Source organism: Bufo gargarizans, chromosome 3 (genome assembly GCF_014858855.1).
Source record: "Bufo gargarizans isolate SCDJY-AF-19 chromosome 3, ASM1485885v1, whole genome shotgun sequence".
Classification (NCBI taxonomy): Eukaryota; Metazoa; Chordata; class Amphibia; order Anura; family Bufonidae; genus Bufo; species Bufo gargarizans.
The window spans coordinates 581,185,063-581,210,567 of record NC_058082.1 but is presented as its reverse complement, the minus strand read 5'-3'; the positions used below and the strand labels follow the sequence as shown (position 1 = coordinate 581,210,567).

The 25,505-nt window shown below is 44.3% G+C and overlaps 1 protein-coding gene across 1 annotated transcript in view; it reads left to right on the top strand.

The window, feature by feature from the left end:
- LOC122930768 (amyloid beta precursor protein) overlaps positions 1-25,505 on the top strand; it is a 191,164-nt gene that overhangs the window by 111,719 nt on the left and 53,940 nt on the right. The window contains 3 exon segments of the mRNA XM_044284351.1: positions 11,057-11,190; positions 17,206-17,280; positions 22,310-22,468. Coding sequence (XP_044140286.1) covers positions 11,057-11,190; positions 17,206-17,280; positions 22,310-22,468 — 368 coding nt within the window.

Sequence of the window (25,505 nt, the reverse complement as noted above, 5' to 3'; positions counted from 1 at the left end):
CTAGAAAGGACAAAAAGGATAGTAAACCAAAACAGGAAAACCTGGACCGGAATCCATTCCCACTACTAGGTCATGGAGCGATCCCTTGAAATCGGGTGAGTAGCCACCCGCTGCGACCTTCTGACCCCAGGCACCACAGGGTGCGTGATAGGTCGTGACACCCTCGTGACAGAACGATTGAGAGCAGTAGTGAGAAAGATATAGAGTGGTGGACTGAGAGTGAGAGAGAGGCAGTAGTTGAAGAGCTAAAATAAGCGATAGAGAGCAAGAGGAACAGTAGATTGAAAGCTACCATAGATGGACAGTGACAACGTTGTAGGTTTAGAGCTAGTTAGAACAGTTGATGGAGAGTGACAAAGTTCTAGGTCAAGAGCTAGTTAGAGAGCAGTATATGGAGAATGAAGGTGAGTGGTAGAGTGGAGAGTGCGGTATAGTGTGGCAAAAGGGAGCATGGGAAAGCGATAGGTAGAGTGGAGAGAAGACCAAGAGCGAGTGGTAGCCTCAGAGAATGCTCATATTTGAAGGATCCAGGCTTGGAGCAGTAGATGGTGTGAGACAGAGGTGAGAGACAATTGATATGATAGAGATGTGCTGTAACATTTTCAGAATAGAATATTAACCTGCAGTATAATATTCGCTCTGCAGAAAATCATTTTGCAGTAATGAATGGTAAGCATCTATCATTAGACGCTATATTGCTGTACTTAAGCATTCATGAGTTTAACCTTTTAATACAGGCTTTCTGAAATCTGGCAAGATAAATTTTACATTCAGGCATCATTCAAAGAAAGGTGCAGATGATGTGAAACGAGACGCGTGACAAGAATTTGCATTTCTCAATAACATTGTGCCTTTTTTTTTTCAAAACTGCAGACCCAGGCTGCTTTGCTGTCACCATGTTCTACATGTAGATTTTCATAGGAGATATGTTTTGCACTTTGCTTCCATCCAGTACTTTATATATGGTTCTGCGGTAGAGTGCACATCTTCTCAGGTCTATACAGTGACATAAATCTAGCATACCGTTTTTCATTAGAATGGCAATATATTCACAACCAGTTTGAGCACTTGAGCTCATATCCATTTCATAACCATGGCCATTAATAAGGTTTTACCCATTTCTTTTCTTCTATAACAGCCCCCAGATCTGGACTGCGCATGCGCTGAGTCATCATTCACATGTGCATGTGCGAAATTACAAGGCCAGGCAGGAAAACAGTGAGCTTGCCTGACCCCCTGTCACTCAGAGAAGAAGGACCAAAGGGGAAAGGCGATGGTGAAGCGGTGCTCTGAGGTGCTAGGCCCACCCCTCAATGTTCTAAACACCTTATTAGCACATGCAGTAAGGTGCATATTTCTCTACAACAGAGCCACAGATTAACACAAATGCAGAGGAATCATTTAACTTTGCATGATCAATCATATGCCCGGTTTAATATGGTTGATCTTGCTGACTTATACTCTTTAAACATCTTTGGATATTTTTATTTCATGTAGATTGGGCTACAAATCATTCTTATACTAGGCTTTTATTTTTTATTTTTTTAATGGAACCATTTGGCATCTGCAGCCTTCATGTTTTCCATTACATCGCAGCTGCAGAATAACAGTCACAGTCAGATTGGCGGTTTGATGGTTCATTCTGTGGCCTCCTCTCCTGAACAATTATCTAAGCTGATGTATGTCCAAATCAAAGCTGGCTTTGAATGTCATTAGGAAGAGAATAGAGGGATACCAGAAACAAAGCCGTCAGACAGCTCCTCTGGTGACCAGCATTCTGCAGGATGCTATGTATTGGAATACATACAGGCTGCAGAATTCAAACGGTCCACATTTTTAAATAAAACTTATAACAAAACTATCCAAAATTGTTGATTGCTTTTAAGGGGGTTACCTCATTAAGTGTATCACCTATTCACAGGATGGGTGATAAATATTACATTCCAGAGGGTGTGACTGCTGGCATCCCAAGCGGTACCAAGTACAAGGGGTCCCTGATACCCTTCTATGAATGGAAGAGTAGTGCGCAAGCCGGTTCACTGTTCTATTATCTATCAAAGCTCCTTTATGAACACAGCCTCTTAGGCTACTTTCACACTCGAGTTTGGTCCGGATCCATCATGGATCTTCAGACTGATCCATTCAGATAATACAAACGTCTGCATTCGTTCAGAACTGATCCGTTTGTATTATCTTTAACATAGCCAAGACGGAAATGTCTTGAACACCATTGAAAGTCAATGGAGGACGGATCAATCAGTTTTCTATTGTGCCATATTGTGTCATAGAAAATGGATCCGTCCCCATTGACTTACATTGTGTGTCAGAACGGACTCGTTTGGCTCAATTTCGTCAGACAGACACCAAAACGCTGCAAGCAGAGCGGAATGGAGACGGAACGGAGGCAAACTGATGCATTCTGAGCGGATCCTTTTCCATTCATAATGTATTTGGGCAAAACTGACCCGTTTTAGGCCGCTTGTGAGAGCCCTGAATGGATCTCACAAACAGAAAGCCAAAACGCCAGTGTGAAAGTAGCCTTACTTGTAAGGTAAATAATAAGGGATCAAATTAAAATTGAGCATCACCATTTATATTCTCTCAGGATTTTTAAAAATACTTGGACATATCTGGCAAATTTTGGATTGTGATCAAAACTGTTTCTCAGAACGGATTCCGTGTAATCAATAGATTGTCTGCGGTGGAGTTATCGCTGACAACCATCCGTAAGTAAATGTCTCCCGACAATGAGTTACTCTGGATATGTCAGCGAGGATATTTAGAGATGTTCCATCAAGAAAAGAAAAAAAATAATCATAATGGTTAGTTTTCTTACCATTCATATATTTTCCCAGTCCGGTTTGCCTGAGGCTGTGTACGTCTCCCAGCTGGAACATTAACTGCGGCAGTCTATTGAGCAGTGATGATTTCGGATCTCAGAGAGCTCTTAAAGATGTATTCCCATCTCATAAAGTCCTGGCTTATTGCTAGATTATGCCATCACTTTATGATCATCGGGGGTCTGACCTCTGGCACCTTTAATGATCTTGATAATGAAGGGGGCTGCAGCACCAGTTCAGTGCTCCCGGCTACTGGGATGCGCAGGGACCATTGACTTGAATAGACCCGTACTGCACAGCAGATGATCGGGGCACCACTATTGAGTTAGAGACTATGATGGGACATTATCAAAAACTGTGGAGGCCCCAGAGATCGGACTCCCACTGATCATAAAGTGATGGCGTATCCTAGAAATATGACATTTTTTAGGAGATGGGAATAGACCTTTACATTACAGTCCAGAAAAAAAGTAGATATTATTACAGACAGAAGTATCAATTTTTTATTGTTATAATACATAAGGAATAGAAGAACTCTCCATCTCCATTTTGCTTTCCTCTTTTCTCTCTATTATCAGTCTTTCAAGGTGTTAGGATATTTTAAAGGGTTGATCCTCTGAGACTGTCCTGTGCTACAAGTACACTGCCATAATAGACATAATATCAGTGCCGGCCAGCCTGTCACATTTTGGGGGTATCCTATGCAACTCGTCACTCAATACATTCAGTGCCCCTCATTTGTAGCGGTGGCTGTGCATGCATGGTCAGGCTCCATTATAATCTACAACAGGGCTTCTCATGCTTTTTATGTTTCAATGATGTTTATTAAAGTTTTTCACAATAATAAGGCACACAGTACTTGTGCATAAAATAAAGGACGCAGCGTCCAGTCAAGTAGGTGTACACAAATAATACAAAAAACAGAAAGACAAAGAAAAAAAAAAACAACAATCAAAAATAAAGAAAATGTCAAGAAGTCAGGGGTAGCAGTCATGCAGTTCAAAATTGCATAAGTTAAGTCTCGGATGGCGATCAACAAGAAGAAGGCCCATATTTACTTCCATCCCATAATTGCTTATGTAATATACCATAACCTATCAAAGCTCAGAATAGAGCGAAAGGTTGGCCGAGTGAGGAGAAGATGACCAAGGTTCCCAGACATTCTCAAATAAGGGAAATGTATCGGAGCGGATAGCTGACATCCGTTCGCATTGGTAGATCCTGTTAACCCTATCAATCACCGTTTGGTAGCTCAAATTAGAGGTACGCCACTGGGAGGCAATATGTATCCTTGTAGCAAGCAAGATGAACTGGGTTAACTTGAACCTAGCATTCGGTAGTTTAGATGGCTTGTCTCCAAGCAAAAACACCGGGGGAGTAAGGGGGAGGGCGCGCCCCAACAAGGATGAGAGCAGATCACGAATGCGACCCCATAGTCTGGACACCATGGGACACGTCCACCACGTGTGGAACATCGTGCCCTCCTCCCCACAACCCCGGAAACAAGTAGAGGGGACCTCTGGGTAGAAGTAGTGCAATTTGGCAGGAACCAAATATGTCCGGTGGAGAATTTTAATAGAGGTCTCTGCCAGGGTAGTCTGCCACGACCCTTTAGAGAGCGTCTGGGAACGCTGGTGCCACCTGGATACACTGAATTCCTCCGACAGATCTGCCTCCCATTCCAACATGTAGCGGAGCTTAGAATCCTCTGGAGGTGCAGTAAGAGCCGAGTAAATCCGGGACAGTAAACCCTGCTTATATAGAGAGAAGGACATTAGTCTCTCAAAAGGAGTATAATCAATAGTATGTGGACCACTTTTTAGGGAGTGAAAAAAGGAGAACACTCTCCGGACATTGAATTGCTCACGAGCCGGAGGCGTGAATTTTTCAAGGAAGTCAGACATGGTTAGGATTTTACCCCTTACTAGGAAATCCCGGAGGGAGCACAATTTTTTTTCGGCCCACCATGAGAAAGCCCCAGATTGAAGTCCTGGGGGGAAAGCCGGATTACCCAAAAGGTATTCTAAGGGGGACGGTTGAGATTGAAGGGAGCGCTTGAACCTAATAGATCTCCATAAAAGCAAAGCATAGTATGAGAGTTGGGATTTGGTACGGAGTGAGGAGGGCAGTGAGGATGTGGTCCAAATAAGAGCTCTCCAGGAGAACATCCCCAGCAGCGATTGTTCAAGGGAAACCCATATAGGTTGAGCTTGTGCAGGGAGATGAGTCAGAAATAGCTGAGCTAATCTGGCAGCCCGGTAATACTGAGCTAAGTCCGGCACTGAAAGGCCACCCTGAGCCTTATGACGACACATAACAAGCTTAGAAATACGGGCTCGTTTATGGGCCCAGATAAATTTAAGAATGTCCGCCTGGAGAGCCCCCAAGTCTGACGCTGGGACTGGGATTGGCAAGGTGCGGAATAGGTATAGTAGCCGTGGAAGGACCACCATTCTTACTATATGGATCTTGCCCACCCAAGAGATTGGAAGAGATTCCCATGACTGCAGATCCCTCCGTACTTGAGCAAGCATGGGAAGATAATTATATTTGTACAGGGTGGAAAGTGTCTTGGTCAGCGATATGCCCAAATATGGAAGGAAGTGCGTGTTGTGTAGGAATGGAAACTCGCTCTGAAGAATCTCAGAAACCTGAGAGGTGACATTACCCAACAAAAGCTCCGACTTAGACTGGTTGACTAGTAGGCCTGATGCATCTGAGAAAAATTTTAGCAGGGACATAAGGGAGGGAAATGAGATGATAGGATTGGTGACTGTTAACAAAAGGTCGTCAGCAAAAAGGCTCAATTTATACTCCACACCCCCAACCGAGATTCCTGTTATGTCTGGGTGAGATCTAATCTGTAACGCTAATGGTTCCATGGCTAGTGCAAAAAGGGCTGGGGATAGGGGGCAACCTTGGCGCGTTCCTCTAAAAATTGGTATAGAAGACGGGCGAGAGGAAGGTAGTTTGAGACTAGCCTGAGGCGAAGAGTACAAAGCCTGAATAGCAGAGAGAAAGGGGCCTCTAATGTTAAAGTGGGAGAGAGTCCGCCAAAGATAGGACCAAGAGACTGTATCAAAGGCTTTCTCTATATCCAGCGCTAGTAAAGCTACCGGAGTTGAAGTCCTGTTCGCCTCATGAACTAATCCCAAGACCTTCCGTATATTATCTGGGGCTTCCCTGCCGGGAATGAAACCCACCTGATCTTTGTGTATCAGGCTAGGAAGAATCCTATTGAGTCTGCGTGCTAAAATCGAGGTGAACAACTTGTTGTCTATATTCAAAAGTGAGATGGGTCTATAGTTGGAGGGTAAAAGAGGGTCTTTATGGGGTTTGGGGATCACAGTAATTTTGGCAGCTAAGAACTCGGGTGGGGGTGTGGAGCCTTGCAATAAGTGGTTACAATATTTAGTTACGAAGGGGATCAACTGGTCTGCAAATTTTTTAAAATAAAGTGCTGTATAGCCATCAGGACCAGGGGCCTTTCCCAGTTTCAGGGCTCTAATTGTGTAAGTCACCTCCTCAGCCGTGATGGGGCTATTAAGTTCAGCTAGTGCCGCAGACGAAACCTTCGGGAGGGGAACAGAGGAAAGGAAGTCCTCTGCCTTAGTATTGGGGTCACCTTTCTGCTCCGAGTATAGTTGTTTATAGAAGGATTGAAAGGTATCAAATATGACGTCTGGGTGGGTGGTAGTTCTACCAGACCGTGTACGGATCTGGTATTCTCATGCTTTTTATATGGGCCTCACCTATAAGGGCATGAGACCAGTAAGGGCCCACACCAAAATTACTAATCTTACACTAATAACAGGAGGATGCCTCACCAGCCACAGGTATAGCGTTAGGGGCTGCAGAAGTAGCTGTAGCATATGGACCCTGGCGCTTGAGGGTGTCCTAAACAATAGGGCATCAATAGCAGATTGGTTGGGGTCACGCATTTATGTAAATGTGGAAGCCGGTGCATAATGTATGTGCTGCTAATGAAGGCTGGTCCATTAATAATAAAGTCCTAGACATCCCCTTTAAAGAGGTTATGCCAAGATGGATATAAAGCTGAAAATCCGACGACATGTAGTGCATGATACTTTCTTTCCAACAAAGCTAGAACCAGCCCTGTACCGCACATGGATCCAGAGATCTCCCCATTTATTGTAACAGTTGTTCTCCTAGATTTATTTCCGGCAGGCAGCTCTGGTGGAGGGCAGTGTCCTTTCTGTTGCAGTTGTCTCCCTATTACAGCTCTGGTGGAGGGCAGTGTCCTTTCTGTTGCAGTTGTCTCCCTATTACAGCTCTGGTGGAGGGCAGTGTCCTATTGTTGCAGTTGTCTCCCTATTACAGCTCTGGTGGAGGGCAGTGTCCTTTCTGTTGCAGTTGTCTCCCTATTACAGCTCTGGTGGAGGGCAGTGTCCTTTCTGTTGCAGTTGTCTCCCTATTACAGCTCTGGTGGAGGGCAGTGTCCTTTCTGTTGCAGTTGTCTCCCTATTACAGCTCTGGTGGAGGGCAGTGTCCTTTCTGTTGCAGTTGTCTCCCTATTACAGCTCTGGTGGAGGGCAGTGTCCTTTCTGTTGCAGTTGTCTCCCTATTACAGCTCTGGTGGAGGGCAGTGTCCTTTCCGTTGCAGTTGTCTCCCTATTACAGCTCTGGTGGAGGGCAGTGTCCTTTCTGTTGCAGTTGTCTCCCTATTACAGCTCTGGTGGAGGGCAGTGTCCTTTCTGTTGCAGTTGTCTCCCTATTACAGCTCTGGTGGAGGGCAGTGTCCTTTTTATGTTGCAGTTGTCTCCCTATTACAGCTCGGGGGGGGGGGGGGGGTAGGTCCTTTCTGCTGTAACTCTTTTTCTTGTAACTGCGGCAGCAATAGAAATGACAGATTAAATCAGAGCATGCGCGACCACCACAGTGAGGTGGACAAGAAATAAGGGAAATTAAAAAAAAAACTGTAGATGCCCCGCTATACAGGTACATTTTATTGAAAAGTGAACATAGCGGTGCTTGTGTGTTTCGCGCCTCATTTATTTCAGTGGGACTTCCTAAAATAGCCAAGTGTGCTACTCAGCTATTTTTGGTGCTCCTATAGGAATGAATAGAGGTCAGGCGTGCATGCGTGGTGCAGCCTCCGGGTGCAAGTCGCCTTGCACCTATTAGACATTTGGGCGTATCCTAGCGATATGCCCTCAATGTCTGAGATGGTACAATCCTTTTAAGTTTTCCCTCTGAAGTTAACCTACAGTTTGAAAAGCTCTGGTCTTTGGTGTCAGAACGCTCATGTGTGGTCACCTCTCCCTTATATACGTGGCATTTCAGGTTGCGCCAATTGGTCCACTGGAGGCCACCAGTTGTCCACCAATATGTTGTATCTTTAGTGTGTGGACACACATGACACAGATTCATCCACACATATGGAATCTACCTATCAGATATATCCTCTACTCTGAAAGGGGTTGCCTAGAATGGTCCTGGCACCTAGAACGATGACATATCAGTGATGGACGGTTCTTTAGCCCTTATGCTGGGGCTATACAGCGATCTTGGCTGCGACTACTGTCACTGTATAGCAGTGCAGCCATTGTACTGAATGGGATTGCAGCACAACTCACAAGTTGCCACAACTGTAACCCCAGAGTTGCAAAAAGTCCAACATTGCCTGGATTTGTAGCAATTCTAGGGTTGCAGCCGCAGCAACTCGTGAGTCGCACTGCGAGCCCATTGAGCTCGGAGACTGTACTGCTGCACAGCGATCTTTGGTTGCATGACAGGTAATGGCTGTGTAGACCCTGGCTTATTTAAAGTGGTCTATTAAATGAATCTTTTCTCCCAGCGTATGATGAGAATTTGGCGTCAGAACCGACATTTCAGTTTTTTCTATGTAACCTGCAGCTAATGGAGTGTGGATAATTGCAGTTGTGGTCGCAGCTCCGACAGATATTCATTACCTGTAGGCAGCGGATGTAGCTGAATGTTTTGGTAACCGCATAAACATTAAAGGGAAAAGAATTGCAACAGCAAATATTATTCCGCTGTAGTCCGAAGGAATCGCAGACATAATCTAAAGCGTTACATAAGGGATTTCATGTTTTACTTTCTGTTGACCCGAAGTGTTCCAGAATCCGTACACAACTCCCAGTATTACCAATTATTTCCTCCAGTTGAAATGACTTCATCTAATACATAATACATCAATGCACTCGCAGACAGCACACATTTTATTCAGCAAAAATTCACCCCCCTTCTGTTTGCAACAAGGTAAACAATGGAATTGTGCTGGTCCTAGACATGCTCTAATTGTCTCCGCGGCCAAACAAGGTCATTGTGGGGAGACGAGCGGCTTCAAGGCACCTCTGATGCTTCTTTCCTAAGGGAAAAAACGGGGGCTGCACTATTTATTTTTCTATGATTGAACAATACAGCCAGCTCTCAGAGTGTCCCAAAAATCCAATACAATATAGGCTACAGGGTGAGTCAAAAGTCGCAGGACACCCTTTTATTTCAGAAACAAAAGAGAAAATGAAATATCTGAATACCCCAGGAAGTAATGGGTGAGGGGGCCTATCTTTTAGTCTATGTCCGGAACATGGCTGCCATCTTGAAAGCCACCATATTGGATCAAGGACAATTTTTTTCCAACGGGAAGAGGGATACATAGCATATCAAAGACCCAGAATTTTCTCAGAAATCGATTGCTGCAATAAGATTTGCAATATCTTTTGCGGTCAACACCGAAATGTCAAAACTTCAAAGTTCTTCTATGTTCAGCACCAGGGACAACACATTGAACATATCAAATAGCTGTGCATCACAGGGAACGTTCCCGGCTATCGTTGCAACTTTCTGTGTTGATAACTTTTGAACCACAAAGGGATATTGCTAATCTGATTGTGGCAATCGATTTCTGAGAAAATTATGGTCTTTGTTATGCTACTTGCCCCTCTTCCAAATGGAAAAATTTGCATTGATCCAATATGGGGTCTATATTCTGGACATAGCCTAAAATAAAGAGCCCCCTCACCCATTACTTGCTGGGATATTCAGATATTTATTATTTATTTTATGCACTTATAGAGCACTGACCTATTCCTGCAGCGCTTTACAGACATTAGCATCAAGCTGTCCCCAATGGGGGTCATAATCTAAGGTCCCTATCAGTATGTCTTTGGAGTGTGGGAGGAAACCGGAGAACCCGGAGGAAGCCCACGCAAACACGGGGAGAACATACAAACTCCATGCAGATGTAGTCCTTGGTTGGATTCGAGCCCAGGACACCAGCGTTGCAAGACACCAGTGCTAACCACTGAGCCACCAATTTTCCCTTTTGTTTCTGAGAAGGGTGTCCTGAGACTTCTGACTCCCCCTGTAATATGTGTGCATGGGTGTAACTACCAGGGTAGCAGACATGGCAACAGCTATGGGGCCCATCTCCACTCAGATGTAAGGTGCAATTGGTGATAAAATGCAAATAAGGTGCCATGTAAAATGTAATATGACCCCAATCTACGTTTTACTGCGAAGCCTCAAGGTTACTTCTTCTGCTTGTGCTCTCCATTTTGCGCAGCATTTTTATTTATTTTTTTGCATTTTTCTTCTGCTGTGACATCGTAACATCACTGAGTAGATAATTCCTGTACTGTGACATCACTGTCTCTACTATCTCTGTACTGTGACGCCACTGTGTGCACTATGCCAATATTGTGACATTCCTGTGTGCACTCTCCCTATCCTGTGATTTTACTGTGCACATTCTGCCCACGTACCACCCCCTCTACCCACTTTGATGTGGTCATCACTGATTGGACAGTGTTAGACTGTGTCAGGACACACCCCTTTGGCAAGAGGAGTAGTAATACACAGTTGCTAATTTCTTCATAAATTTCTCAGAGGAATAGTAAAGGAATTATTGTAGTGTAAGCAGTTACTGAAGGAGACCTGTCAGGAGACGGCAGAGTAACAGTACCACACGAGAGGATGACCGTGGAAATGCTCGTCACTATAACTAGATATCTATAGTGATCCTGTATAACTTCTTTTCCCATCGTGTTTTAACAGTTTTTGGGTTTTTTCCATATTAACCCTCTTCTTACTGAATTCTTATTAACCGCTTGAGCAAATTTTCTAACCCAGTCTGAGAGCAGATGATCAGAAAGGCTGACATTTGCGGGTGTCTTTTTTTTGTGTATTTCTACTGACTGTTCCTTTCTCTTCCCCCTAACATGGACATCTAGTTCCCACCACCGCTGCTAGCACCCCTGATGCTGTCGACAAGTACCTAGAAAACCCGAATGATGAGAATGAGCACGATCGATTCCAGAAAGCCAAGGAGCGCCTTGAAGGCAAACACCGGGAGAGAATGTCCGAGGTAGCTATGCGACACTACCGTCATCTATCTGTCTATCCGTCCGCGTGTCTGTCTGTCTCTTTATGTATCTATTTTCTGTCTCTTATCTGTCTATCTCATATTTATTTATTATACCCATTTATATAGCGCTGACCTATTCCGCAGCGCTTTACAGACATTATCATCACCCTGTCCCCAATGCGGGTCATAATCTAAGGTCCCTATCAGTATGTCTTTGTGGTGTGAGAGGAAACCGGAGAAAACCCACACAGACACAGGGAGAACATACGAATTGCATATCTATTATCATAAATTAATTTGTACTGTAAAAAAACATTTTCCGAACTCTGGTTCGGTTCCAAGTGGTACCTTGGAACCAAACCCGAGTTCGGGAAATGTTTTTTTACAGTACAAATTAATTTATGAAGTTATTACGTGAAGTCTTGCGCGAATTCGCTAAGCAATCACTTCGGCTCATCAGAGTTTTATGCGAATAGACTTTGCATGTTTCATCCGAAGTCGATTCGCTCCTCCCTATAAATAACCATACAAATTCCACGGCACTCCCAGAATTGGGTTCTTTAGTCACCAACACAACTTTGAGTTCTCTTACTGCTTGAGAAAAGTCCCAGTAAGAGGATTGAAATGTCACATTGGTGATTAAAGAACACTACGTTTAATTCACAATTTTGGGAAGTGCCGTGGAATTTGTATGGTTATCTGTCGATCTATTTATCTATCCATTCAAACATAGGGAATTTGACATCTCGCACATCCTCTGAACATTTCCACCACCGCAGGAATGGTTTCCTATAACAGCGCTCTTAGGCTAGCTTTACTGTATATGGGCAGAGGAACAGCCTGCTGGAGTTCAGTGTATCTTCCATAGCCAGCTCCTGCCGTTCACCACCGGAGCCCCATTGACTGTAATGGGATCCAACCGGTTTCCGGCATAAGTGACAGGATTCTGCTGGACTAAAAACTAGTGCAAACACCGTTATTGTCTGTCCTGACTCCCAGCACTAATGCCGTAAACAGACCGGGTCCAAAGTCAGTGGGGTCTGGCAGTTCTGTGGCCTTATCCGGCTAAGGGCAGCATGGTGGCTCAGTGGTTAGCACTGGTGCCTTGCAGCACTGGGGTCTTGGGTTTGAATCCGACCAAGGACTACATCTGCATGGAGTTTGTATGTTTTCCCTGTGTTTGCCTGTGTTTCCTCCGGTTTTCTCCCACACTCCAAAGACATACTGATAGGGAACCTAGATTGTGAGCCCCATTTGGGACAGCCCTATGTTATGTCTTTAAAGCGCTGCGGAATATAGCAGCGCTATATAAGTGCGTAAAATAAATAAGCCAGATATGATCAACTCCAGCAGGCCGTTCCTCTGCCTGAACAGCCTGCTAGATAGTTTTAATGCATGTGTGAAAGAAGCCTAAGGGAATGCTTTTGGTTTCACCAGTGTATTCTGCAGACTTCAGAGCTGAGATCCCCCTGTATTACCTGCTAGATCAGTATCTACACCAGGGATCAGCAACCTTCGGCACTCCAGCTGCTTGTAAAACTACCACTCCCAGCATGCAAACTTTCTTGGCTGTTCTTGTAACTCCCATGGAAGTGAAAGGAGGATTCTGGGAGTTGTAGTTTCAGAACAGCTGGAGTTCCGGAGGTTGCTGATCCCTGATCTACACCCAGAGCTTGTACTGTTGCAGGCCCATCATCTAATGCGGGGAAAAACTAATTTTCCTGCTACGTTATTTTAGTTCAATTAAGAAAAAAAAAAAAAAGGGACTGAACAACCAAAAACCACAATAAATAGAAATATGGAGGACATAGACCTCAGTAGGCACATGTGGAGGGCCGGCCGGCCAGTACAGCTTTCCCAGCCTCAGTATTTCTCTGGAAGGTACATATCCTTATTTTGTAGACTCTAGTGGTGGGAACAGCAGATAAATGCACTTCTTGACCTATTTATAAATCAGCAGCTTTAATAAATAACCACGGGGTAAATAACACTGTCTCAGGAACACCGCGTCCTACTTCATAAATAACCGAGGCCCCGTGTAACGTGCTGTAGGATTGGCTTGATTAAGCCGCAGTGTTTGTTCTTGAGAGGGTGGGCTGCAAACCTAGCTTTATTCCATGTATAATTTTTAAATCTGTTACCTCTCGTGTGCTATTTTCACAAATGAAAAAGTAACCTAGAAGTCTGCCTCCTCCTATTCCCTCCATTTTTGCTTTGGGCTTAAATTGGCTGTCTAGCTTTTTGCAGGTAATGGCCTATCCTAAGGATTGCCCATCAATAGCTGATCAGCGGGGATTCGACACTCCGCACCAGTGCTGAACTGCTGTTCCAGTTTAGCTCAGGCACCAGATCTGCACTGCTTCGTCCACAATGTATTGGACAGAACTGGTTACTGCAGCGCCGCTTCCATTGAAATGGAGGCAGCACCACAGATACCAGCTCCATCCACTACAGAACAGACAGAGCTGTATATTTCTGGCACCGACTTCCAGGCTGGAGTTACACTGAAACAGCTGATCGTCAAGGGTGTGAGATGTTGGATCCCCCGCAATCAGATAGTGCTGGTCTTTTCATCACTTATAAGAAACTAGACAAACCTTTTAAAGTGTAACTGTCATATTTTTTTATTTATTTTTGCTAGTTTAATAGAGCTAGGCATGTATACCTGAGTTAGTCTGTCAATGATTGCCAGAAGAGCTGTAATGGAAGCTGTTCATATAAGGTAATTAATGTCCCCATGTCCCTTTCCACTGGTCCCTTGCTATGGCTTATCTGTCTTCCCTTTAGTGTAAACAGAAGACAGAGAGGCGGTCCTTCACACTGCATGCCTGCATTAGGCTTTAGAGTGAGGAGGCGTGTCTCTCAGTAATCCAATCTGATTGGCTGGCAGCAAGCTCCTGGCTACAGCAAGAATGTATGGGAAGTGAGGGAAGGCAGATTTAGCCTCAGAGAGCTGACAGAGGAGCCATCCTTCAGAAGATCCTCATATTGTAGGGTTCAAAACAGCAGCAACTAAGGGAAAAGCTCAAAGAAAACATGTTGTATGTGAAGAAACGAAATATTTATGCATAATGCTGCAGCAGCAGTAACGTGCTAAAATAGATTTTTTGATGAAAACCTGACAGTTTCACTTTAAAGGCTATGGACACCTTTTGAATACATTTTTTTGCTGTATATGTACTTTTTAAAATGTCTTCTGCAGCTTGCATGTGCATACACTACAGTGCAAACTGCTCAATGCCATTCTGTGTCCATCAGATGAGATGACACCTCAGTCTGTAGACTCTCTCCGACCTCTCATGAAGCTAAACTATGGGTCCTTTTCTACAAGCAGTTTTGTCCAAAATGGACGCCGATTGATGACATAGCCGATCAATGGAGCAGTCATTGGCACTGTATGTCCATAAATGATCATTGGCAATTATTCGGGCGCATGCAGTTCTATTATTGTCGGCATCACAAAGAGGATGTTTAAGGCTGGGGCAACACGACAATCTTGGCCGTGACACGCGTCACACGACCAAAGATTGCTGTGTAGCAGTGCAGTATTTGAACTGAATGGGTCGTAGTGAACCCCGGAATTCACTGCACTGCTACACAGAGATCTGTGATCATGTGTCGGCCAAGATCACCGTATAGCCTCAGCCTAATGGCTTGTGAAAGATGGGAGTATCCGAAAAACAAGCAATTGCTAATTTGTTGGGTGATTGGGAGCATATTTACATGTGGCATTGATCAGGCAAGCAAACCTTTATAGGAACATTCGTTCTACATCTTTGGCACTTGTGCAGTGGCATACCTACCATGGAGACAGACCTCACAACTGCTATAGATGATTGGAGTTGACAGGGAACCCAGTGCTGAACTGCTTCTCTTGTTCTCGACATAGATTCCCTGCATTTTACAGCCACCACCACTAGGGAGAGCTCATTGCAAATAAATTATTTACAGCTTCCATTAATGGCAGTGGTAACTGTACAAATTCCTATTCTCTGAGCTCCCCCTAGTGGTGGCTGCAGGTAGCCAGTTTTATGTACTATATGAGGGGAAGCAGGAGACATAGATGTGCATGGGGGAGATTTATTAATGTACTTATGTCACTTGTCTGGTGTAAATACATTGAGAAAAATAGTGATCACAATGAGCACCTTATTTATCAAGCACCGTTTCCACTTTTTTCAACAGTTTTATAATGTGGGCGAAGTAGAAAGTGACTGCTTGTTTTAATTACATTTTTTTCTTTAAAAATGGCTTCTACTTGGTTAAATAAATTGTCAGTTCATCAGAAATCTGAAGGGTTGGCTTTGCATTCTGTGTTGCTGGGAGTAGAACAAGTGTTGGGGGGAGGGGTGCATACTGAGTTTTGCTCTGGGGCCCTCTGAGATCTGTGTGCACCTTGACCTGTGTACAAGGCCCTTAGGCCTCCTGCACACGAGCGTGTGCGCCCCGTGGCCAGTGCTGCGGGCCACAATGCACGGACATCAACCGTGGTGCAGCCGATCGCGGACCCATTCGCTTTAATGGGTCCGCGATCCGACCGTTCCGCAAAAAGATAGGACATGTTCTATCTTTTTGCGGAACAGAAGTACGGGACGAAACCCCACGGAAGCACTCTGTAGTGCTTCCATAGGGTTCAGTTCCGTGCTTCCGTTCCTGCACCATTACGGATTTGCGGACCCATTGAAAGGAACGGCTCCCGTGTATTTCGGATCTGCATATGCGGTCCGCAGCACGGGACACCTACAGTCGTGTACAATAGGCCTTAAGCTCAAATACTGTATGATGATGTACGCCGTTTTCAATTTTTTGCCTAGATTTGAGCTCAGTAGAGCAGAGAGAAGGGCTACAGACAGAGCCGTCAGAATGAGGAGAGAACAGCATCAAGCAGTTTACATTGCAGGATATCGCATACAAGTTGTAGAAGACAAACTGAGGAAAATATAAATATAACCCATTGTAAATCAATTAGTTGTAAAGGAACATGCAATAAAAAAAAGTGGCCATAGCCTTTAAATTAAGGTTGTAACATAGCTTGGGTCTCCATTGCCTACAGATCCGTTGGTCATAGTTGTCTTCTAAAGGACCTTTTCCAAAAACTGTTTTAGAACTACTTGTACAGGAGAGGGAGAAAGAGAGGGAGAAACTTAAGTTCGCCTGGGAAATATATTTTTTTGCCACTTGTTGAATTTTGGTATTATATTTGGTACGATTAACCAGTGCCAATTTTCCAACTTTTAGTGAATTTTTGTGAAACTTGTTGCAACCATCTATGACATGACCCATTCATCTGAATGGACACCATGTAATACTACATTTCTCCAGCAGGGTGACTTAGATGCAGACATCCCCCTTAAGCCAACATAGTAATGATCCCAGCTCTATACAGGTTAATTATACTTCATAAGCAATGTGATTGGAGGAAATAAACACCTTCCACATGAATGTGATTCAAAGACAAGAGTCCATCATCTTTGTTCTTCCTGCGTCTTTGGTTGGGTTTTGGCGGTATACCTAGTCTGGCCTCCATTGCAGAATGAACTATGGGTGAAACTTTCTTCTGAAGCAAACCACTTTTCTTAGACGTATTTCTTGCATAAATTAGTATTGGAGGGCAAAGAGGAAGAGACAATGCAGATGCCTCCTGAGACATAATAAAGGTTTTGTTCCATCAGAGGACAACCCCCTTTTTTGGACAATCAACTGATCGCACAGGGTCCTGTTCTCTGCACCCTCCTGGTAAGCAACTGCTTTTGCCGATGAACCCTCAGTTGCTCCATGGGAATTATGTGGTAATTCAGATGAGTAACATGTAATACAAGGATGGCTTGAGTCCACCAGACCAGGAGCCACTTGTACAGAGCGGATCTCCATTCTGGCTTACAGTTCATACGTGTTCACGAGACAAACCCTTTAAGCCTTGTTAGTCAATGCTGCTGGGATTCTTTTATGCATTTTGAGTAATTCACTATCGGTTCCAATGTGGTGTCCCATTCATAGTGTTTTTTGTCTGTGCAGGTCATGAAGGAATGGGAGGAGGCCGAACGTCAAGCAAAAAATCTTCCAAAAGCTGACAAGAAGGCGGTGATAGAGGTAATGAACATCCTAGGACACTTGGTTTATGAACTAAAGTCCGTTAAAGAGCACATGTCAGCAGGATTGACCCCATTAAACCAGCTATGCAACATTGTAGGGTTGCACCTGCTGAGGTCAACGATGCCGGTCTTGTGAAAGACGGTTGCAGCTTTCCCAAGAAAAAATACCTTTTTTATTTTTTTTTTATTTTTTTTTTGCAAATGTGTGCTGAACCTTTTTTTTTTTGGAAAAAGCATAAGTATTTTTTTCTCAGGAACACTACAGCCGATTTTTACAAGACGGTTATCGTTTCAATCAACCGTACCAGGTGGTATGCTTGGTTTAATAGTGTTGATCCTACTGATTGGTGCGCTTTAAATTAGAGCATCTGCTCATTGGGGTGAAGTTAACATTCCCTGCACTCCAGAATTCTGGCATCAATAAGTCTTAAAATACAGTTTTGAGACCTTTTTGGGCTCAGTTGCGTAAAATTTTTTAGATGTTTTACATTTAAAACTGGAGTGAACGGTGTAAAACGATTCAAAAATTCGACATCTTAATCTAGTAAAGGAAGTGATTTATCAAGATAGAAGTGTTACCACATTTGGCCCAAATTCCACCAAAGCAGACTTCAAAAATTCTCCTCATGATGAATTCCCCCTATAGAGTTGACCTAGAGGGTACCTTTGCACTTGCTTTACACCCCCAAAGTGTTAACGAAGGCTTGTTTCACACTAGCACTTAGGATCACACAGGGTCCTTGCAGGTTGCAGCGGGATCTCCACTTGTCCCTATTAGTTTCACACTAGCACTCAGGATTACACAGGGTCCCTGCAGGTTGCAGCGGGATCTCCACTGGTCCCCATCAGTTTCACACTAGCACTTAGGATCTTAGGATCACACATGGTCCCTGCAGGTTGCAGCGGGATCTCCACCGGTCCCCATTAGTTTCACACTAGCACTTAGGATCACACAGGGTCCCTGCGGGTTGCAGCGGGATCTCCACTGGTCCCTATTAGTTTCACACTAGCACTCAGGATTACACAGGGTCCCTGCGGGTTGCAGCGGGATCTCCACCGGTCCCCATCAGTTTCACACTAGCACTTAGGATCTTAGGATCACACATGGTCCCTGCAGGTTGCAGCGGGATCTCCACCGGTCCCCATTAGTTTCACACTAGCACTTAGGATCACACAGGGTCCCTGCGGGTTGCAGCGGGATCTCCACTGGTCCCTATTAGTTTCACACTAGCACTTAGGATCACACAGGGTCCCTGCGGGTTGCAGCGGGATCTCCACCGGTCCCCATTAGTTTCACACTAGCACTTAGGATCACACAGGGTCCTTGCGTGTTGCGGACGGATCTCTGCCGGTCCCCATTATAGTTAAAGGGGCCAGATGGAGACATTTTAGGCTTCTGTAATGCTGGAAGATTCGACAGGCTGTTCCCTGCCGGATCCTAAGTCTGCATGAGGCCACTTGAATCCTCAAGAACCCTTCTTCCCAAAGTAAATTAATTTAATTTGTCATTTATGGCACCTGACAGATGTAAGATTATCAGAATTTCTAGACTACTAGTTGGTCCCTCATTTAATAATGATGTCCCATCATGTCTTGGGAGCCCCATGGTTTTTGCGTTCTTCACCTTGGTATATGAAAGTTCCCCAATTTTTTGTGTTATTCTTCCACATAAATAGACCCACCAAGCGGACAATCGACCCCACTGCACTTCAGGTGGTGGTAACCATCATCTGTACACATGGGAGAGCATTGAAGTTCTTACTGTTATAGGGTCGCTGTGGCAGCCATTTGTAGGGGTACTGTGGGGGAACTATGGCAGCCACCTATGGGAACAATGAGTGAGACGTGATGGGAACTCTACATTGCGGCTGTCTTTGGCTGTCACCTTTTTGTCAACATTGTGGGTGCTCCGCTAGAGGGCACTGCGGGGTCATTCAGAAGTAGCCGACAACATTTCCATTAGAGGGGGTTTCCAGGATTTTCATATTGATAGCCTGTTCTCAGGATAGGTCATCAATATGAGATCCGCTGAGTCCACCTTCTGACACTCCTGCCGATCAGCTGCACGAAGTAGCTGCTGCGCGAAGTGAGCGCTTAGGCCACTTCCTAGACCATGTGTTGTCACATTTATCGGCACGTGGCAAAGGGGCAGCTCAGTCCCATTCCCAAGTGAATGGGGCTAAACTGCAATACCACGCACAGCCACTATCCAATAGACGGCGATGTGCTTGTCAAGCTGCGAGGAGGCCACAGCGCTCACCAGAGCTCTAGTAAGTGCGGCAGCTTTCTTAAACAGCTGATGAGTGGGGTTGCCTGGAGTCTAACCCCCACCAATCTCATATTAATGACCTAGAGGATGGTAAATCACAGTCAGTCCAGGCATATAGTCCATATTGACTACTGACAAACAATAGGCCTGATGGTCGCCTGTACTTTTCTCCATCGCCTCATCTGTCATAGTAATTGGCTGGTGGCGGTCATGATGGATGCCGCATACACTGATGGGGCTCTTGGGCTTTACATCATTAATTGCTACATTTAGGTAATTTCAGCCACCACCTATGGAAATTACAAACTTGCTGAAATAAGCATAATAGTAAAATGTATTCCAATGCCAATCGCAAAGGAAATCAATTTCTTCCATGCAGGAATTATTCTAGGGTCAAAGGAGAGTTGTCAAATGCACAGAAATAAATGTAGCGTGCGGTGTATCGCCAATCAACCGCACAAGTGATTTCAAGCTGGGATAGATTTACAGTCGCTCAATACCTTGACTTCATGGAAAGTGTTAGTTGCCATATAGAAGTTCATTTATTTTGTAGCGATAATATATGCAGCGGTGTCACACTGGGTTACAGTATACGCCATAGCCGTCATGTATGCCTTTTATGTATCCGTACGACTCCATATCGATAATACAGCTCAAGGCAAAAACATTAATGTTGGTTGAAATGTCGCACCTGACGATAAGACGCCCCTAGGTTTTAGAGGTAGAAAATAAGGAAAATTATTTTTCATGAGACAATACTGATGACAGCCCAGACCCTCGGGTCAGAACAGACCCCCCAGTCTTCATCACAGCCCCAAATTAGATCCCTAGTCTTCATCAGACTTCAGATTAGATCTTCCTATCAGAGATTAAATGAATTTACTTACCTCTGCTGCTGTGCCGCCATTCTGCAGATACGGCGGTCTCTCCTGCACTCACCGCTCTCTGGTCTTCTCCGGGCCAACACTCTTCTGACAGAGTACAACGTGAGGTCATGGTGTACACACTACTTCCTGGCTCTGTACGCAGTCAGGATAGTGCAGCGCAGTGCCCAGAGGAAGACCAGGGAGCGATGAGTACACAAAACTCTACAGTCACCGCTCCCGATGCCTCCTAAGCCTTCCATAATGTAGGCGCTTACTAGTATTCGCTTTATAAGACGCACTACCATTTTTCTCCACTTTTGGGGGGGAAAAGGGCGTCTAAGGCTCCATTCACACGTCCGCAAGTGTGGACAACACCCGTTCCACAATTGTGCGGACCCATTCATTCTCTATGGGGACTGAATGAATGCGGGACTATGTGCTCTCCGTATGCCCATTTCATGAGCGCGGCCCCAATCTTCTTGTCCGCAGCTCCGGAAAAACATAGAGCATGTCCTATTCTTGTCTGCAATTGCGGACAAGACTAGGCAGTTCTATGGGGGTGCTGACCGGGTGTATTGCGGATCCGCAATGCACTTCGGACGTGTGAATGGACTCTTATTGAGCGGAAAATTAGGTAAATTAAATATGTGACTGTCACCAGAGAAGCAGACTGCATTATTTTATAGATCTGTCAGACCTGATAAGGCTGGCATACTTACTTTGAAAATCCATGTCAGAATGGCTGTGCAATTAGTCTTAAAACCGATATTAAAATTAGGATTTTATGAGTCCGGCTAAATGCAATCTCTACCCACCTACAGCCTAAATGACGGGCTGCAGCTTGTACTGAGCAGTGTGAGATTTCAGGAGCAGCTGAAAGGAGTTTCAAGAGTGGTATCGGTTGGTGGAGATTGAGTTTGGCTTGTGAATACACTTGGATTCGCAAACTATCAGTCATTTTAATATCAGGTGGGAAAACTTAAAAAAAAAAATTATAATAAATTAATATAGTCTATAGCAGTGATGGTGAACCTGTTACAGACAGAGTGCCGAAACTGCAACCCAAACCCACTTATTTATCGCAAAGTGCCAACACGGCAATGTAACCTAATTACTGCAGTCCAATATAGAATATCTTCCATGTAGTTTATCATTTAGCTATAATAGCCTGCCTACATTCAGTGCGCTGCCTGTGCTGTTCATAGACTCGCATATCAGTAATGAACCTAAACGACTATACGCATAAGATTTCCATTAAGCCTTCCCGTGATCATTAGCAGTACAGTATTAGCAAAGGGGTGGGGGGGCAAAGGAGGGTTGTGAATTAGGGACTCCTTTCACTAACAAGCATGGAGATGGCAGAGCAAATGATGAGTCACGTTATAGTTTTTTTTCCATAAGAAAATCTGTGGTTTCCATCAAAATGCTTCTTCCACAGCGTCTGCACCTTGTGGCAGTGCTTGGAGCTAAATAGGAACAGAGAAGGTAAGTATTCCCTATTATAGCCTGTCACTCGTGTTCAGTTGCCCGCTCACCTCCGCTCAAGAACAGACAGCCGAGCAGCAATGACAAGTTCTGGAAACCCCCTCACCAGAATCGGTTCCCAGTCACACCCCCCATCCAGTTAAATAAATTGAAAAACTATATGGGGGCTGTCATCAGTATTTCCTCTAAGGTGTGTGCTCCCAAAAAGAAATTGTTAAAAATACATACTAATGAGGATCAAGGAGCGGAATACCAGCCCTACATACATATATTGGGTTTGAAATGTATAACTGTTATGTGGATGTGCCTACCTGAATGTGAGCGACTGCAGTCTAGTACAGTGGTTGGTGCATGTCCTTTGGCTCCATCTAGTGGTTAATTCATGTACGATTTCTAATGTTCTGCAGCGTTTCCAGGAGAAGGTGGAATCACTGGAACAAGAGGCAGCCAACGAAAGGCAGAAGCTGGTTGAGACTCACATGGTGCGTGTGGAGGCCATACTGAATGATCGGCGACGAGTTGCCTTGGAGAATTACATCACAGCGCTACAATCTGATCCACCAAGGGTAAGATGTGAACAGTTTGGTACATCCCTCGTGTTTAATGCATAGACTTTGTACTCAGCTATTGCTGGGTTAGCTGCAGTACTGTATTAAAGGGTTTATTGGGACTTAGCTATCTATCAATGGCCTGTCTTCAAGGTGGATAAAATGGTCCTCAACCCATCTGAAAGAAGAAATAGTTGGATGTTTTTGTCTCTCAGATCCACTGCTAAACGGAAACCACAGTTTAGGTGTAATTATGAACCTCACATAGTAGTTACACAACATATCCATGATATATTTACAATATACAGTCAGGTCCATAAATATTGGGACATCGACACAATTCTAACATTTTTGGCTCTATACACAACCACAATGGATTTGAAATGAAACAAACAAGATGTGCTTTACCTCCAGACTGTCAGCTTTAATTTGAGGGGATTTATATCCAAATCAGGTGAACGGTGTAGGAATTACAACAGTTTGCATATGTGCCTCCCACTTGTTAAGGGACCAAAAGTAATGGGACAGAATAATATTCATAAATCAAACATTCTCTTTTTAATACTTGGTTGCAAATCCTTTGCAGTCAATTACAGCCTGAAGTCTGGAACGCATAGACATCACCAGACGCTGGGTTTCATCCCTGGTGATGCTCTGCCAGGCCTCTACTGCAACTGTCTTCAGTTCCTGCTTGTTCTTGGGGCATTTTCCCTTCAGTTTTGTCTTCAGCAAGTGAAATGCAGCTCAATCGGATTTAGGTCAGGTGATTGACTTGGCCATTGCATAACATTCCACTTCTTTGCCTTAAAAAACTCTTTGGTTGCTTTTGCAGTATGCTTTGGGTCATTGTCAATCTGCACTGTGAAGCGCCGTCCAATAAGTTCTGAAGCATTTGGCTGAATATGAGCAGATAATATTGCCTGAAACACTTCAGAATTTATCCTGTCAGCAGTCACATCATCAATAAATACAAGAGAACCAGTTCCATTGGCAGCCATACATGCCCACGCCATGACACTACCACCACCATGCTTCACTGATGAGGTGGTATGCTTAGGGTCATGAGCAGTTCCTTTCCTTCTCCATACTCTTCTCTTCTCATCACTCTGGTACAAGTTGATCTTGGTCTCATCTGTCCATAGGATGTTGTTCCAGAACTGTGAAGGCTTTTTTAGATGTGGTTTGGCAAACTCTAATCTGACCTTCCTGTTTTTGAGGCTCACCAATGGTTTACATCTTGTGGTGAACCCTCTGTATTCACTCTGGTGAAGTCTTCTCTTGATTGTTGACTTTGACACACATACACCTACCTCCTGAGGAGTGTTCTTGATCTGGCCAACTGCTGTGAAGGGTGTTTTCCTCATCAGGGAAAGGATTCTTAGGTCATCCACCACAGTTGTTTTCTGTGGTCTTCCGGGTCTTTTGGTGTTGCTGAGCTCAGCGGTGCGTTCCTTCTTTTTAAGAATGTTCCAAACTGTTGTTTTGGCCACGCCTAATGTTTTTGCTATCTCTCTGATGGGTTTGTTTTGTTTTTTCAGCCTAATGATGGCTTGCTTCACTGATAGTGACAGCTCTTTGGATCTCATCTTGAGAGTAGAGAGCAACAGATTCCAAATGCAAATAGCACACTTGAAATGAACTCTGGACCTTTTATCTACTCATTGTAATTGGGATAATGAGGGAATAACACACCTGCACCGTTCACCTGATTTGGATGTAAATACCCTCAAATTAAAGCTGACCGTCTGCAGTTAAAGCATATATTGTTTTTCATTTCAAATCCATTGTGGTGGTGTATAGAGCCAAAAATGTTAGAATTGTGTCGATGTCCCAATAATTATGGACCTGACTGTATTGTAAATGGAGCATCATGGCCATACTATAGCCATAAATGGAGCAGAGGTAGCAGTTGCAACAGGGCTCTGGAGCCTGGGGGGAGCAAAGTCCCCTCAGTCATTTAGAGGGGTTATCCCATGATTAATGTAAAAAATAAAAACCGGAGATCATATAGTACATGACAAGCTCTTTCTAACAAAGCTAGAACCAGCCCTGTACCTCACATGGATCCAGAGATCTCCACATTCATTGCTCCGCTAGATTTATATCAAGCTTGACAGCTCAAGGGGAGTGTCCTTTCTCAGGGGGCATGTCTTTCTGCTGTAGCTCTCTCTCTATCACAGCTCAAAGGGGGCGTGTCCATGCTCTCCCTATCACAGCTCAGGGGGCGTGTCCATGCTCTCCCTATCACAGTTCAGGGGGCGTGTCCATGCTCTCCCTATCACAGCTAAGGGGGCAGTTGAAGGATGAAACTGAGCATGTACGGCCTTCTCAGTGAGCCGGACAAAGAAATAAGAAAAAGACCAACAGCAGGTGGCGCTATACAGATAGATTTTATAGAATAATTCAGTAGCTATGCTAGATGTTTAATTACCTGCAATTACAAAAGTATTCAGCTCCTGGTGTGAAAACTGTAGAATATTTTTCATGGGCCAACCCCTTTAAGATGACACTAATTATTATTAGTGGCACATGGTAGGTGGGGTACCTCTTTTTAGATTTTGTATTGGGACCTGAAGGGTTACTTTGGCGAATGTCTGTCTCCTGTATACAGGTATGACAACAGAGTTGGCTGTTATATAGCCTTTAGGGAGCCTACAGCCTCAGACAAGACATGCATAACAGGTAGATGTGTGCATTCACGACCCCTCCATATAATCCTGCTGTCACACAGGCTTATGATTATATTACTTAGTTCCACCTGGACGCATTAACTAAGAAGCCGTTCGCATGGCTGATAAAATGCAGAGGAGTTACTGAGAGAACTGTGGAAGAAAAAACAAATTTATTGAAGGAGAAGGAAAGTTAAGTTAAACTGGGTCAGAGATTAGCATAATTAAAAAACGTAACGATGTTTGTTTGAAGTTACTGAATATACCTTGGGCACCAGATAAAGCAGGGTGCAGAGGCTTCTTCATCTGCTTTCCTGCAAATCTCTCCTCCTCACCTCAGAAAAAATGTTCAGATGATTATGGGAAATATGTATCGGAAACAGATG